The following is a 17,941-nucleotide window of genomic DNA, read 5'->3' as shown; positions in this document are numbered from 1 at the left end:
CTGGTAGACACATAATTACTTAACGGGTATAACACATTAGACTCAGGGTTGGGCTTACTCACCGGATACCTAGTTTTGCATCTAGGGTCGGCTTCATAAGTAAGTTTAGGAATACCTCGGTTGACGCGATCAGGGAGACGACGTGGTGGTGGTGCATCCGGGATCGAAGACAATTGATTATGGTTATTGGGACTCAAGATCGACGGGACTCTAATCTTATGTATTGATTATTGATAGTTGAACCGGGTAACGATTAAAAACCATTATCCGTTACTTCGTATTGATGATCTTTTTTACCAGTTTCGGGGTGCATGTGTGGTTTCAAAGATTGATATGAGATCTGGGTATTATCAGCTGAAGATCAGGAGTGAGAATGTCTTGAAGACAATATTTCAAACTCGTTATGGTCATTACGAGTTTCTGGTGATGCCATTCGGGTTAACTAATGCTCCAGCAGCCTTTATAGACCTAATGAATCAGGTATTTCGATTGTATCTCGACAACTTTGTTATTATCTTCATTGATGATATTTTGGTATATTCTAAATCTAAGGCGGAGCATACTAGTTAAGGGAAATCAACTATATGCAAAATTTAGTAAATGTCAATTTTGGTTGGATCAAGTGTCGTTCTTAGGACATGTGATATCAACCCAGGGTATTCTTATAGACCCTTAGGAGGTAGCTGCAGTAGAGAATTGGGAACATCCTTGTACTGCCATAGAAGTACTGAGTTTTCTTGGTCTAACCGGCTATTATCGACTTTTTGTGAAGGATTTCTCAGCTATTACTCTGCCATTGACGAGGTTAACTCGGAAGGGAGTTAAATTTGAGTGGAGTGATGATTGTGAGCGAAGTCTTTAGCAACTAAAGTATTGTCTCACTTATGCACCTATGTTGGCACTTCTAGATGACAGTGGGAACTTGAGATTTATAGCGATGGTTCTTTGAATGGCTTGGGTTGTGTACTAAGACAGCATGGTAGAGTGATCGTGTATGCCTTGTGACAATTAAAGCCCCACGAAATGAATTATCCCACTCATGATCTCGAGTTAGTCGCTATTATCTTTGCATTGAAAATCTAGAGGCATTATTTGTACGGGGAAACATGTCTGATCTTCATCGACCATAAAAGTCTTAAATATATTTTTACTCAGAAAGATCTTAATCTCAGGCAACGGAGATGGGTTGAGTTGCTCAGTGATTATGATTGAGTATCATTCTGGTTATGCAAATTCTGTAACAGATGCTTCAAGCAGGAAATCCCAGGGTCGACTCAACACACTTTATGCACACAATGTTCCACTCTTGACGGAGTTGCAATCTATTAGAGTCACATTAGGGGAAGATTACCAATGAGCTCTACTTGCTAATTTTCAAGTTAGGCCAATTTTGCTGGATCGTGTACTCAAAGCTCAGGCGAATGATCCTGAATCTCAGGAGTTAATACAAGCAGTGTCTAGAGGGAAAAAGAAAGACCTCAGGATTCGGAGACCCGATGGTATGGTTATGCAGGGTGATCGGATGTATGTACCAGACATAGCAGAATTAAAGAAAGATATACTTGATGAAGCACATATTTCGGCATATGCAATGCATCCTGGGAGTACCAAGATGTATCACACCATTCGACCTTTATATTATTGGCCTGGTATGAAAAGAGAGATTGCTACGTATGTGAGTCGTTGTGCAGTTTGTCAACAAGTCAAGGCAGAGAGGAAGAAACCTTTTGGGTTATTACAGCCACTTCATGTACCTCAGTGGAAATGGGAAGATATTACCATGGATTTCGTGTACAAGTTACCTCGTACGTGGAATGGTTATGATGGTATTTGGGTGATAGTTGATCGACTCACCAAGTCAGCATACTTCATACCCGTTCAAGAAAATTACTCGTTGAGTCAGTTGGCAGAATGGTTCATTTCAAAAATTGTCAAATATCATGGTGTTCCAGTGAGTATCATTTATGATCGGGATCCCAGGTTCACTTCTAAATTTTGGGTAGCTTTCCAAGAAGCCCTTAGTTCGAGATTGCTCTACAGCACGGCTTATCACCCATAGACGGATGGACAATCTGAGAGAACCATTCAGACACCAGAAGATATGCTGAGATCCTCAGTTTTGCAGGCAATGCTTGGCATAAGCTTTTAGCTTTGATTGAGTTTTCTTATAATAACAGTTATCATTCTAACATTGGCATGTCACATTTTCAGGCGCTTTATGGTAAACCATGACATACCCTGTTATGTTGGTCTGAAGTTGGTGAGAGAGTGCTAGTGGGCCCTGAGATTGTGGATGAGACCACGCAGAATATTCAAGTGATTAAAGCTAGCCTGAAAGCAGCCCAGGATCAACATAAGAGTATCACCGATAAACATACCATTGACAGAGTATATAAAGTTGGAGAATGGGTATTTTTAAAGTTATCTCCGTGGAAAGGTGTGGTACGGTTTGGTAAGAAAGGTAAATTAAGTCCTCGGTATATTGGACCGTATTAGATCACCGAGCGAGTTGGTGAAGTTTCCTACAGGCTTGAGCTACCTCTAGAGTTATCAAAGGTACATGACGTTTTCCATGTGTCTATGGTTTGTCACTATGTCTATGATCCATCGCATGTAATTCCTCCTCAGCCATTGGAGATTAACTTGGATTTGACCTACGAGAGGAACCAGTGACAATCTTAGATTGGAAAGATAAGGTTCTTCGGAACAATACCGTTCGTATGGTGAAAATTTTGTGAAGGAACCATTTAGTCAATGAGGACACCTGGGAAACTGAAGAGCGTATGCGAGACTTGTATCCACGTCTATTTTATGGTTATTGATGTGTTGTTTATGTGTAGGAATTTCGGGCACGAAATTTTCTTATGGGGGTAGACTATGACGACCCGCCCTAAATTATTATATATATTTTCTCCTCGAGTGTGTAAAATGATGAATATGCCCTCGTTGGCTAAGTGACGTGGATGTACATATCCAGTTCTAAATTATTATTTCTATCATTGTAATTAAATCGTACCAAACGTCACGGGTGTGATGACGCGAGTTAGACTTGAATGGGAAGCATAATGAAATGGTTACGAATATATATAGAGTGCGTAACGGGCCAAAATAAAGAACCAATCATATTAATTCCTATTTCCTTGGCCTCCATTAGCTATTTGGGCTTTTATTTCATTTGGACCAATTAAAATATATCTCTTTCTTCTACCCAATCGGAACATACACACCCACACTCTCCCTTCTCTCTCTCCTTCTTGAGACTTCCTCTTTCTTCTTCTTCTTGCACTCGAGACACCCTCGCTGACTTACACCTCGAATCAACACGGATCGAACTGGAAATCACCACCATCACTATCCTTTCGACTTCACAAACCTAGTGGTACCCTTAGTTTTCGAGTTGGTGAGTTGTAACCCGTTAACTCGTGAGATTCGACATGGAGCAAAGTTTCTCCGACGTGATCCCGATAAGATTAAGAGGTTTTAGGATTTGGAAAGGTTCCCACGCTAACTTCCCTAACACTCTAGAGTAGGTTTGAGGTTGCGTTGACGTCGGATCACACGGTTTCTAGGAACTCCAGTTTTGGCCAAAGCTGTCCAGGGACTTTTTGACCATTTTTTATTTGATTTTGGACTTCTAATAGAAACTGGCGAGTGACCGGAGAAGAAGAAGGTGAGACGTACCTCGAAGACGAGCGTGGACAAGCGAGGCTAGGGGCTACAATCCTGCTACTAATCAGTGAGTGGGCATTTGTTTTCTCTCTCTATATATATAACTACTTTTCGATTTCCAAAAACATTTTTAAATGAATTTATGCCTTGTATGCCATGTCTATTCCACTTACTACTATACTGTTGCATTAGTATGAATTGTGAATTATACTATTTGATGTTGCGAAGGTTCAGGTAAGCTTCAGGTGAGTTGGCATGTGATTGATCTTATTTCATTGCATATTGCTATGCATTTATGCATTTAGAGCTTATTATGCTGCACCTTGGTGTTAATGCTCCCGCCCGAGGCCAGGGCACAACTTTCACGTGATTGTTCACCTCACGCACCGCACGCTCACCTTGGATCCAAGTTTTGGTGATGACATGTCATACATACCATAATAGGTGGTTCCGACTCGTAGGTGACCCGCGATTTATTGCACAGCTTTCACATGATCGTAGCACTTGAGCGTACTTATTTACACCCAGCCTGTCGTACAAGTCACATTAGCTGACTCCGACTCGTGTGCAGACATATGTTGATGAGTTATAGGTTCAGTCGTATAGGTTATGTTAGGTGACTCCGGCTGGCATGCTAATTTATATCGATGTTTCACCTGACTTACATATTTTAGTGTTGAATGTTATGACATGGCATAATTATGTTTTCACTGCTCTTGAACATTGTTTTTATATATGTGCATATTACTATTTCTTGGATATTATACGGGTTTTACGGAGAGGGGTTATATGTTCACAAAGATAAATGTGTTTTTCTAAAGTTTTGTTTTTGCCCACTCACCCTTTTGTTTTGCACCCCTTCAGGTTCTAGGTAGCTGCTCGTCTTTGGTGGCTCACGAGGACTACACGGCGGTTCTGACATTTCCATAAATAAAAGTAGGGATCTTCTCCCTGTTTGTATAATTAGTAATTAGTTAGTTCGACTGCACTTTCGTTTTACCTATGCTCTGATATACGTGTATCTTATATTTGATCACTTTCACACACTTACATGGTATCTCTAGTTAAATAAGATTAGTTTTGGTTTTGAATTATTCACGTCTCTTTTATCACTTTTGTTGTGCACTTGGCTATATCACTCTTACGTGACGGCCATCACTTCTCGACTCCAGTTGGGGTGTGTCAATTTATGTTAATATATTTTTTAAAATAAAAATAAAAATTCATAGTTCTTTATGTTAATGAGATTTTAAATAAAAACTCATAATTTGTGGGATTAAAAATATTAAAATATAAATTATACTATTCTATGTATCTATGTGTGTGTGTGTGTGTATAAACATGGGTGCATTCATCAAAATTAACAAAACAAATTATTGTACCAAAACATGGGTACATTCTTCAAAACCACACAGACAAAAAAAGAAGAAGAAGATATTAGGCTTAATAACTTTAGTAAATTTCTTTGATAAAATTTTACATGAAATCATTCTCAAATCAAAGAAAAAGAATGTACCCATATAAGATTAAAAATGAATTAGAAGAAAAATTGAATAGATTTTATATAAAAAAAATGGTACATTTTACATATAACAAATTGGTATATTTAAGAATGGGTACATTTTAAGATTAAAAATTTGAAAAAAATTACATGAATAGGTACATATAAGATTAAAAAATTGAAAACATTTTCTAAAAAGCTAATGGGTACAAACTTATTCTAATTTTTTATTTATTTTGGAAATGTTTTGGCTTAAAAATTAGTTAGGAGTTTAATAAAGGTGTGAGTATTAAAATCCTAAATCAATTATTAGTTTTTATTTTAAAACATTATGTAACTGACATGTAAATTCATTACATTAATGCTAGGGACTTGGATCAAAATCTGAAAAGTAATAAGGTTTTATTCAATAAACATTAGTAACTAAAGACCGGATACTAATTTTTCCTTATTTAAATTAATAGGAGTGATAATATTTGTTTTGCCTTACGTCTTGCAAATTATTCTGTATTGTACTCTTTCGTCGTAAGGATCCTTTCTGGTTTGATTAAAAGAATCCGTGCAATAAATAAACTTAGTGGCTAACTAGTTAGAATAATGGCTAATTGTACTACTTTGTGAAAGTTTTTTGGACTTGTGCATGACCTCAATTTTTAAAGTAAAAGGAGGACTGTTTGACGGTGATACAGGAGATCAACTTGCGAATGTAAGGATGGAGATTATGACTAATCAAATAAGGATCTATACGGCTATTGCACATTCACATAAGGAATAGTTGATATGTCTCTGGAAAGATTTGTTGCATACAATTTTCTAGAAACGTACCACTATCGTAAATCTTTATTATTAGTTTCGATATGCGAGATTAGTGGGAGTGTTCAAAGAACATGTAGCAAACATGGGTGTGCATGATAGTTTTGATTATGTAGGAATGTGGGAGTAAAACGTGCTACTGCATGAATTATAACTATGTATTAGTATTGCTGCGAGTTTGTGTTTTGTTGTTTCATTCAAGCTTATATTCAATTGACACTATGGTTATTGATTCAGACTTATTTAAAGCACTTAATGTGGCCAATGATTGTTCCAAAGAACATATTGGATAAGTTTGTTTTGTGCAGGAAGCTAGAAAATCAACTCGAAGTCCAGTGTTTAAGGATGAAAAGCTCTAAAGATAAGCCTGATTAAAGTGCACTGGATAGATGAGTGTGTAAGGAAAAGGTGTGATAATTGTAGTGATTACTGAAGTATGGATTGTACATATATGCATATGTCATTGACATCATACAGTGCGATTCTTAATATCGTGATTTCATGGGTGCATGCAGTATTGATACATGCATTGTATTATGGAGTTCGATTTTCAAATGGTTACTGGTAGATGTGTATAGGATATGGATTGCGTGAAACTCATGGTGATCACTTAGGAATGATTTATTATGAACATGTTGTTTCAAACCACAACTAGTCAACGTCCAAGTGGAAGAATGCAAGAATCATAATTGGACTCAACTAGTAGTGATAAAGGTGTGTCAACATGTTTGAAATTATAAATCAGTTAGGATTTTGTATACGTGTAAAACCATGTCCTATAATTGAGGAGTTACATCCATTGTGCTTTGCATTTTGAAGCATGTATTAGAACTACTTCCTCCACAATTGGAACTAAAAGCAACGGCTCTATAACCAACCTCTACGATGGATGGAATGTGGGTAACCTTGCTTTATTTAAAAAAGGATTCTCTGCTCACAGAGAAACTATTCTTCATTTGGGACTATCACCATAAGAATATACAGGTCTCCAAGTGAGTAGAAGAGTCTCTTTACATCGTGTTCGTGGGCTCTTCAGGTAAGGTTTCACTAATCTTGATGCGTTGTGTTCTAGGGTTTACTATTAGCTATTAGGGTTAATTCCAACAATAGTTTGATATGTCACTTATACGCTAACTTTATTTTGTCACCTTAGAGACACACATACATCACCTTGATTCAAAATCATGATCTATTAACTCACTCTAACATTTTGAAGCTTGTCGTCCAATAATCACATGACTCATTTTTAGAAATAACTTGTATGATATTGTTGGATGGAAAACTTGACGTTGTTAGAATGACATTCCAAGGTGAGAAGATGAATTATATATAATATCATATCGATTGTTTTTTTTTTCAATTTTCAAAATTTAAAAGGGGGGAGAGAGAGATGCCCCATTTAGTAGTGGCGTTGGGCGACACTTTGCTGAAGTTTTCAAACTTAGGAGGGCGGGTCCGGGTCAGGCTGAATCGACTCCCGCCTCAACAAATTTTGAGTTTTAGTTTAATTCCCCTTACTCTTCTTTAATTTAAAAACCCGCCCACACTTGTCCATTTCCAGATCCTCACTCAGATTTCTTCCATCTCAATCACCAAACATTTCCCAGATTAAAGAAAGGTCAGTAATTTGTTTATCCCCTAATCACGTTTTCTACTTTCCATTTTGTTTTTTCATATCTAGTGTTTAATCTCCAGTTGGGATTTCCTAATTTTTCACTAATATGCAGCTTTTTTTTTTCTTTCAAATTTATGGTGTTTCCGCTTTGTAATTGACTAATTTGCTTTTCGGATTTTCCTTTTTTGTTTCCTTTGGATCAGAAGTTGGAGAATCCATTGTTTTTGGCGTGCAGGAGAATTGGGGTTTTTAGGGTTTCAAGATTTTGAGGTTGAATGCTTAATTGGCTTGATTATATTTCGATTTTGTTTATCCTTTTGCAACCGAATTGCACTATGAGTAGTGATAATTCAACCGATGGGTCTTGCAAATCCCGACGGGTTCTCAGTGATTTGACCAACCGGCCCATAAAAAGGGGGCTTTCGATGGTTTCAGCTGCTTCGGGTGCTAAATCTCGAGATGAGTTTGGTAAAATTGTTGATTTGGAAAATAGGGGTTCGAAATTTGCAAAGCAATTGTCTTTAGGGGTTGAGGATTTAGTAGGAGAGAAATGCAAGACCAAAACTGGAGCAGATTGTAACCCTGAAGCTTTGTCTTCGCCTAAGGGCACACAGGAATCAGTGTTTTCGCCTACTTATAGTGACATTGATGATTCGTCGAATGACAACAGCGATTCTGTTACCTTGACTATGTCAAATGATATGGGGGAAAGGTCCAGTGACAGTGGAGCTAATGCGGGCAGTGCTCTAGAAGTCAGTGATGCATTGATGGATAATTGCTCGTCCATTGCTTCAATTTCAAAATGCTCAGGAATGAGTAAGAAAGACTGTTGTGGTGGTGGGGGGAAATGTCAATATGATAAACCCGGACACATTTCAGAAGTTAATCAAAGCGGTCCTCTATATGAAGGATTAGTCACTGTTGTTCGCGGTAATAACGAAAAGGATCTTGGAGGTGGTAAAGTGGCAACAACCAAATATGATTCTAATGAGTGGTCGAGGTTGCCTAGGTCGCAAAGTTGCTCAAAATCCCACGAATTCAAAAAGTTGGAAAGATGCACGACTCTTAAAGGTGGTGGCAGTGCTGATTTGAATGTAGGTGATGACTTGCTCAAAGATTGCTCTTGTTCGTTTTGCTTGAAAGGTATGACAATTTACAACTCCTTGTTATGTTAGTTTTTATACCTGCTTGCTTGTGAGGTGGAAGTTCAAATGTTGACTGAAATAAGTTTGGTTCTTTTGCAATCTGACAATCAGCTGCTCACATCTTGTCGGATCTCCAATACCAGGATATCAAGGGTCGAATTGCTGGTGAGTTTGTGCAGAATGTGTAGGAAATGATGCTATTGTGAAACATCTTAACTTGTTTTTTGAAGTTGCTTTTTCTTTCCTTTCTGCAATACTTTTACTATTCATTAATTCGATTTTTGCCTTTCATTTGACGGTAAGTTTACGTAGAGTAGACATTGTTTTTTTCGTTTACTTTGAAATAGTTTATTGTTCGTTAATTTTACATTTTATCTTTAGCATTGAAGAGGAGTAAAAAAGAAGCGAGCGTATTGGTTGAGAAAAGTGTCAGGGGGAAGGAGATTAATACTAAGGGCCAACTACACCCAAACAAAGCGTCAAAAAGTGAATATGATCTCTCGAGTCAGTGGAGATCACTCTTTCTTAACATGAAGGATGTGCTTGTTCATGAAAGCAACCATCTTGTGAGTATAACTTTGTTTACTATGGCCTGGCTTGCACTTTCTTTGGGAAGAAACTTTCTTATCGTTTTTATTTTACCTATCTTGGAGAAATCTTTCACATTTGCCTCTATTTCAGTTTTATGTTAATGATCCATAGCCTTTTGATCAATGAACCTTAATTAATGAAACTTTAGTCTGTAACATGAAGTCCCACATCCTATTGCTGGCCATAAGGCAGTGGAGGAAAACCTGGATTCGACTAATTAATTTGTGGTATAGCAGTGTTAGTAGTCAGCCTAATTTTGTAAAATCTTTGTATTACAGATTAGATTTATTTTGCTAACTAGTGACTTTTCCTTTTGGGGATCTTAATGTGATTTATTCTCTGGTTTCTGTTTGGCAGGAAGACTGTTATGTCTCACTAAAAAATTTGAGGGACAACTGCAAGACGGAACTTGAAATTACCAGTGGAATGCCTTCCGAGAAACAATAGCCTGTTTCCACTTTCCGGTGCTTGTGTTATTGTCAGATTGTTTGTCACTTTAGTTTGTCTACTTGTGCATGTGTACCCATGTATTCATGTAATGTTGTTTGAAGACTGTTTTCTTCCCCAATTTCAAAACCCAGGAGGCCTGTTTTCTTCGTCTTACCATTTTTCTTAATAAGCCGTAAACGTTCATCAAATTCGTGTAATATTCATTTAGATTATTCCTTGCTTGGGCAAACCTGTCCCGAAGCATTATCACTTTGCCATCTGTCTACACTCAACCTTATTTGGCACAGAATTTTCATTTGAACAAGCCTTGGGGATGGATTGTAGGAATTTACGGGCGGTGAGTTTTCTTATTCACTGCCTTTCATTTTTATTGATTGAAGTAACTTTTTCTTACTTGTGCTTATTAGGGGTGGGCAAAATACTCATGAGTTTGGGTAACCGCGGTTACCTGCCCATTTAAAGTTCACGGTTATGAGTAACTGTTTAGACGAACAAACGGTTATGGGTATAATCGTTTATCCATGAAATTTAAATGAGCGGTTATAACGGGTATTCATTTACCCATTTAATTTAATATATGTAAAATAAAAATAAAATAAAAAATAAAAAACCCTAAATTTTCAATCTCTCCGCCAGACTCAAAGTCTCAAACGCCTTGTCCCCCGCTCATCTCTCCCTCCTCGTTGCCCTCTCTCTCATCTCCTTCGTCCCCTCTGTCATCTACGCCGCTCATCTCTCTCTCCTCGCCCTTCAAGGTGCGTTTTACCCTTATGATTTCATACTTATCTGATTCATTATTGATTTATTTGTTTATGAATGCTATTAAGATAGTTTTCTTGGTTTTTGCCTCTATGCAAATGAATCCATTACAGAGGTGTGTGTGTGTGATCTTATTGCTTGTAGGAAATCAAAATCTTCTTGAGCTGCTATGTAATTCAAGATAGTTTCCTTGGTACTCTGCTTTTTTTTTTTTTTTTTTTTAATTTTTATTTCTAGTAACTGAGTGTACAATGTAAATCTTCTGTGATCACTTACCTCTGTTGGATTCATGCTAATTGGTGTCGGTGTTCCTAAATGGGATACTAATTCAATTTATACATTTCTTTTGTAGGCCTCTTTTGGTGACAATGAGTTAATGAGACTTTGTGATTGAACGTGTTAAAACATTAGTAATCAAAAGTGTTTAGTTTCGGAATATTTTGAAGCTTTGAATCATCTAGTATTCAAGATAATGATAACCTTGGCCAATGAATTTATATTTGGGTTGGCCGAACTTGACTTCATGCTGCTTGCCATTTCAGGTTTTTGCTTTGAGCCCTACACAAATGCAGGTGTTACATTCGTAATTCGTAAGGAACGCGATTCCTTCATAACCCGATTCCTGCCCATTTTAATTCTTTTGCACTCCGATTTCAAGTATTTTTTATTTATTTTGAGTATATCGATAAATTTTACACTAATGATTTAATTTTGTATTGAATTCATTTTTCACAAGTTTTGAATTTAAGACTTCTTATTTATAAATGAAGAAAAATATTAGCAGACTATTGTATTAAATAGTGATTTCAAGTATTTAAACATGTATATTTAAGATTTACATGTCCCACTCGAAAAGGTGTTGGGTTCTATTTCATCAAAATTGGGTCCTCTTCGAGGTGTTGAGAAAAAAGCCACAGGATCAAGTGTTAGGTTGTGATAAAGTAAACGTTGACAATCGTAATGTCAACTATCGTAGGGTTAACTGTATTTTCTTTTGTATTTGGGGGCCTAATAATAGAAATTGGTTGAGATGGTTGAATGTTATGTATCATGCAACATGGAGATTTACGCGTCGGATCTACGGCCGACTGGTAACCATGCCGATATAGTGTCAATTTAACACTTGCTAAATTTTAATCACATACACAGTTTAGTAAGTGTTAAATTTTATTATAATAGGCCTCAGTGTTATTAATAGGGAAGCCATTTATTTATAAATAAAATTTTGGAAAAATTACACTTAGAGTATACTTTAAATACTTAATTATATATTGAGACCACACTTTTTGAACATTTCAAAGAAAGACATTTTTTAAATGTGCGTAAGATGACATTATGTCTTGTTTTTCCGTAAGAAATGAAGTTATGTATTTGCCCTTCTTTTTTCTGCTAAACGCGATCGGCGGTGATTGATGGAATTTACTCTCTTCTATTTGAATCATTCAAATTTTATTTTGGTTTCTCAGCTATTTTTCTTTCTTTCTAAAGTTTTTCTGTTCCGATTTATCTCTCGTCATCTCCCTCAATTATCTCTTGCCATAATTTCTATTCGAATCATTCAAGTTTTCTTCGAAGGTAAGCATATCTCTCAAGTTTCTCTTTCTGAATTTTATCTGTTCTGATTTAGTTTTTTTGAAGTACTATGTGTTTTTGAATTTATTTTGGTTTAGATTTTGAAACAAGTTTCTTATTTTTCATTTTTTTATTGATCGCATTGATTATTATTTTATTTTATTGTCTTTTGCAGGCACAATTTTTTAGTTTTGAAGATTTTGATTCAGTTTTTATTTGACAGAGTGTTTGGCGAAGGTGAATTTTCGTTGTACTACTGTTGTTTTCATTGAAGTTCCTTTTGTTTTTTTGTAGTATAGTTATCGTGTATATTTGTTAGAATTGGAATGTAGTATGAGTTAGTTTAGTATTTGGTGACAGTTATTAATATTGATGCAACATCAGCTTATAGAATTGTGCAAAATCAGTTGTAATAAGTTTTGGGGGGAGGGGGGGGGGATCCCCTCATAAACATTTAATATTTTTCAACGCAATATTTGTACAACATCAACTCATAGAATCTTACAGAATCAATTGACATAAGTTTTGGGGGTGGGGAGGGGGGAACCCTCCATAAATATTTAATAATTTTCAACGTAATACTTGTGCAACATCAGTTTTATATAATCACAAAGAATCGCTTGGCATTGGTTTATTGAAAGGACAATTGATTAGCAACCAGTTAATGGATTATTTAATCATTTTTGGTATTTTGTGTAGCACTGTGTTACAGATATTTTTGCAGCATCAGTTTTTATACATTTTTTTTATTGTCATTTGTGTAACATCAATTTTTGCAAAATATTCTAAGAGTTTCATCATTTTTGAAAGATTTTGTGCAGCATTAGTTTTTATTGATTATTATATTTATATTTTAAAACGCATATATATATATATATATCTAATTATTTATGTGCAGCATCAGTTTAACTTTATGTTTTTTTTTTGTGTAGATCATGTACGTTGTTAAAGTGTTGAAGTGTGTATATGAAAATTATGCAGTAGTTGTGCCGCTTTATCTGCATATTAGTTATAAAAATTTGTGTGGGTAATTAACTTTTAGGTTTCTATGTTTGTCAGTATTGGAGATGAGAACTAATATTTGAGTAAGTATGGCTCTTATGGACCTCACCATTATACAACAAATGAGTGACAAAGTTATGAAGATGGTGTAGTTGAATTTCGTAGAAAACTTACACAATACTCTATTGAGGTTGGTTTTGATGTCAAGATCATTAGAATGATTGCAAGTGTGTTATTGTTGTTTACTCAAAGAAAATGTCGGAGAGGTGTTAATGGTGTGTTCATGCGATTTTGCAAGAGCCTAGTAGTTGTTTTATCATTAAAAATTAAATAATATTCATACTTGCACTGGACGTACTCGTCAAAAGGAGAATAAAAGGTTTGGCCCTTCTGTTTTGTCCTCTTTGTTGGTTGTCAATGTTCGTTTGAATCCATCCTTATGAGAGAAATGAAGGAGAGTTATGGCCTTGATATTAAATACCATGTAACTTGGTGTGACAAAGAGATTGCATATAATGAGGTTAATGGTGATGAGGCTCTCTCTTTTGGATATTTGCCTTGGTATGTTGATGAGTTTATGCGTGCCAATGATGGATTCCTTTGTGCACTAGAACTTGATAATGATAGTAATTGGTTTGAAAGGTTATTCATATCTTTTGGAGCTTGTGTAAAAGGATTCCGATGGTGTAGACCAAAGTTGTTCCTTGATGGTACATTTTTGAAAGGAAGATATATTGGTACTCTTCTTGGTTATTGTGCTAAAAATGCAAATAATAGTAAGTTATTTTTTAATTGTTATAAATTACAGATTTGTGATATTGTTTTGAATTTTAATGCTTATATATTTTGGAGAATCAAGTTATTCTTTTTGTATAGATTTGTTTATTAAAGTGCATCATTTGTTTATTAATGTGGAATGGATTGGGAAGTAGTAAATGTTTTATGAATCAAGTTATGGGTGGGGGGTTGGCCCCCCTCCCACCAATATATATCTAAGACTTTGAACTTTTGATTAGCATTTGTGCAGCATCAATTTTTTACAAACTGATTAATGACTCAATTTATTCTTTTTATGCACCATTTAATATAATTATTAATTTTTTTTCTATACAGAGATTTTTCTTGTGTATTATTGTATTGTTGACATAGAAAATGAAGATAATTGGATGTGGTTTGTTGAACATTTGGCTCAGATATTAAATTACCAAAGAAGGAAGATCACGTTCATTATCGACCAACATCATGGTCTTTTGAATGCTATTCGAAAGTACTTCTCTACTACTTCATGATTTCTGCATTATACATTTGAGGGAAAATTTAGAGAGGCGATGTGTTGGTAATAAGTTTTTGAATGATCAGTTGTGTTAGTATTTCAAAAATTGTGCATATGCATGTAATGTTGAAGATTTTGATAGGAATATTGAGAAAATGAGAAGTGTTGGCAAATATATTTTCAATTCATTTTTAGATGATCTTCCCAAAAGAGCATTATTCTATTATACATTTTCGGGGAAATCAGTGGGGTGAAATGAGTAATGCAACTGCAAAATCGTTTAACGCAATGATTTCTAAAGAGCGTCGCATACCTATTCTTGATTTGATTGAATTGATTATGGGGAGGTTGATTGTCATGATGTCTGACATGATCCGTGTTTCAAAAAAGTGGTTTTCTTTGTTATGTCCCAAAAAAGAAGATGATCTTAGAGGTTTTGTTCAAGAATGTAGTCATTGGATTGTTAGTAGCTCATTTGATGATGTGTTTGAGGTTCGGGGGGATAAGAACTCTTTTGTTGTTATGTTGGATCAACACTAGTGTGTGTTCAATGGAAGCATAAATGATTTCCTTGTGCTCATGCTTTGCAAGTTATTCTGCATGATCATCGTGACATTGAGGATTTTGTGAATGATTACTGGAAAGTTTATTCTTATAAACTAAGCTATTAGTTTCCTATTGTTCCAGGTTCTGACTTGAACAAGTCCATTTTTGATCTATTAAATGCTCATGTTAAGCCCTCTCTTACAAGGAAACAAGGTGATAGACCACGTATTTATCGTTACAAGTCTAACAATAAGACAAGAGGTGTAAAATGAAGTCATTGTCATCAGACTTCTCACCACAACAAGCAGACATGTCAGGCTTTATTTTTATTTTTTGAGTTTTGGATTTTTTGTATTTGGGAGTTTGTTATCAGATTAGTTTTTTGTTATTTTTCGTGTAGAATAAGTTTTTGATTTTATGCAAAATCATGTTATATGTTTTGTATGCAGCATCAATTTTTGTATTTTGCAATTTTTGGTCCCTCAATTTATGAATAATCAATTTTAGCAATTGAGTTCATGTTTTTTATTTTTTATTTTTTTATTTTATAACTAACAAGGAGTTATTGGAATAAGTTTGCTATTCCCAATTTTGAAAATTTTCTATCATGGAGAAAATGAATAAACAGATTGAAAAAATCTATGTAACATTTGAAATGGATAGATTAAAAAAGAAATGTAACATTCGAAAAACATATGTAATTTTTTTTTTTGCAAAAGTGAGTTCTAACAATGTAATTTTAAACATTAAAATTCATAACAACTGAAATGTTAGAAGTTCATTTTTTTTTTCGGTTCAAGATGTTTTTTGTTTGTCCTTTACTTTAGTTGCTTATTTTTGCTCCTCAAACTTCAAGCTCCAGCTCAATCTATAATGTATTATCTGAGATGAAATATCATGGCGCAGACAGTTGACTTCCTGCTTGGTTAAAGATTTTTTCATTTTTCCGTCTTTTGCTATTGTTCAGATGTAGTACAACACAAAAACACTACAATCATCTCTGTAAAATAAGTTAAAGCAGACAATATACAACTTGAGTTATGGAAGAATATATAGCTTCAGTATGCAACATCAGCTATAGTAGACTCATTCAGTATGTAGCATTATTATTATATGGAATCTAATGATTGGTGTACAATCATTTTATCATTGAACATTTATTCATAATCAACAAATTTTAAGAATTCGAACAACATTGATATTTAGTCAGAATCATTTTACTATCTTATTCATTGCAAAAATTAGTTTAACTATAAATATGTAACCAAGAACAGTAATTTAATTAAAACAATCAAAATACACAATTATACTTATGAGCCAAGCTGGATTGGACATTGTTTATCTTCATCAATCTCAAAAGTTGCATTTGTAAGGTTCCTTCGGATGTAATCATTTGTTGAACTATCCATTTCATTCAATGGCAAATGGAATAAGTTGTCTTTGTTGTTGTACTATTCTTCAATCATTTTGATCTGTATACAAATTAAGTGTAGATTTGAAAAATGTACTAGGAAATCATTGAAAATATAAGCGATACTGAATTTAGACTTACCACTTTATATGCACTATCAATTAATCACATTACTGATTACTGAATTTAGCCTCTTTTTGTACTACATATTCTATATGGAAATTAATCACATTACTGATTACTTTATCAATTTCAGTTGCGTCCATGTCTATGATGTTCGCATTTCTTTCTTCATTTTCAATAGTTTGATAGGCAGTATCTTGTACAACATTTTGGTCATCCTAGACTTGGTCATTTGGAATTTGGGTGTCAAAGATACTCTGACTATCAACTAGTGTGTCAAAGTGATATTCTTTTTCATTTTGTTCTCCACCATCTTCCTCCTGATAGTATTCAAAATCAAGAATTAGTATGAATTATTACTTATACAAAGATTTAGTATGCAGCATTAGTTATGGATTATAATCACAAAGCTTCAGTTTATAGCAGAGTAATCATGCAGCATTAGTTATAAGAGAATCAAGAATATGAATCAAATTTTATTATTTATTATTTTAGTTATACAAGAATTAGTATGCAACATTGCTTTTATATTTTTTTTGTGTGCATCATTACTTATATAAGTTTTTAGCATCATTACTTATATAAGTTTTTTTTATTAGTTTTTGTTTGATTACCAGTAAAAGCACAACATCGCATTGACGGTTGGTTGTTTGTCTATTATCCTCTTATGTGTTCTATCAATTGATTTCATCAAGCATCTTGCTGTTTTCTTGGCCTAGTTGTATTGATTTATGTTATTGATGGATGTACAATTCTTGGCCAAACTCCAAGGAAGTTTACTTGCTGAGCTCCCAAGCAGATTTGTGTTGAGCAAATATAGAATTATAAGGCACGCTGCATCTTGATTCCCTTCTGTTGTCCTAGTATCAATTGCAACTTGAATTGCTTGTGCAATTTCTCTTCTACCGATTCTTGTCATTTATGAGAAGTATTTATCAACAAATTTATTTTATTTTGGCTTTGGGATTCTCGAGTCTCTTGTTGACTACAGGGCTTTTCTGCCTCGGTTTGGTATCCCAAATATGCGTTGGACATCATCAGCATTTACTTTGCAATATCAATTTTTAAATTTGAACATCCCTTTTTTAGTGTCATACCAGTTCGCTACATGTATGACATCTCAGTCTGATTTCTTCATTTGTAATTCACCTTTTAAGTAAGCTTTCACAAGTTTGCCAAAATGTGACTTATATATGTATGCCAAGACTTTTGGTTTTTCATCAAGTTTTGGCTTGAGCTCTTGTAATAGTTTTGCAAAGGCCATGTGATTCAATCTTATTTGAACATAGTTATCATGTGTCGCCCGACGCCTTACGACATGAGATTTTTGAGGTGATTTCTTTTTTGTTGCAAAATGTTTTACTTTTGGTGACATCTTCATAAAAAAGTGAAATGATAATGAATATAATAAATAATCAAATAATATGAAGTCGTATAAATGACAAACTAGATGCAAAGGGCAGATGCTTAG

The 17,941-nt window shown here is 34.7% G+C and overlaps 1 protein-coding gene and 1 long non-coding RNA gene across 3 annotated transcripts; both read left to right on the top strand.

The window, feature by feature from the left end:
• The first annotated feature begins 7,326 nt into the window (after window positions 1-7,326).
• Window positions 7,327-10,033, top strand: LOC103425189 (uncharacterized). 2 transcript variants are annotated; one of them, XM_070814269.1, is made up of 5 exons: window positions 7,327-7,601; window positions 7,802-8,741; window positions 8,855-8,908; window positions 9,125-9,309; window positions 9,692-10,033. In XM_070814269.1, exons 2-5 carry the CDS (start codon window positions 7,874-7,876, stop codon window positions 9,779-9,781), a joined length of 1,197 nt encoding a protein of 398 aa, XP_070670370.1. In that variant the 5' UTR covers window positions 7,327-7,601; window positions 7,802-7,873; the 3' UTR covers window positions 9,782-10,033. The 2 variants fall into 2 exon arrangements, with proteins under 2 accessions (XP_070670370.1, XP_070670371.1); XM_070814270.1 differs by having other exon boundaries at window positions 7,345-7,601; window positions 7,805-8,741.
• A 1,872-nt stretch (window positions 10,034-11,905) lies between these two features.
• On the top strand, window positions 11,906-15,387 carry LOC139192315 (uncharacterized). Its single transcript, XR_011576373.1, has 3 exons — window positions 11,906-12,118; window positions 12,291-12,352; window positions 15,078-15,387. It is a non-coding gene; the product is annotated as an uncharacterized lncRNA (long non-coding RNA).
• The last annotated feature ends 2,554 nt before the right edge of the window (window positions 15,388-17,941 follow it).

This window comes from Malus domestica, chromosome 15 (assembly GCF_042453785.1).
Source record: "Malus domestica chromosome 15, GDT2T_hap1".
Taxonomy (NCBI): Eukaryota; Viridiplantae; Streptophyta; class Magnoliopsida; order Rosales; family Rosaceae; genus Malus; species Malus domestica.
The sequence above is the reverse complement of the archived record's forward strand: the minus strand, read 5'-3'. Positions and strand labels throughout refer to the sequence as shown.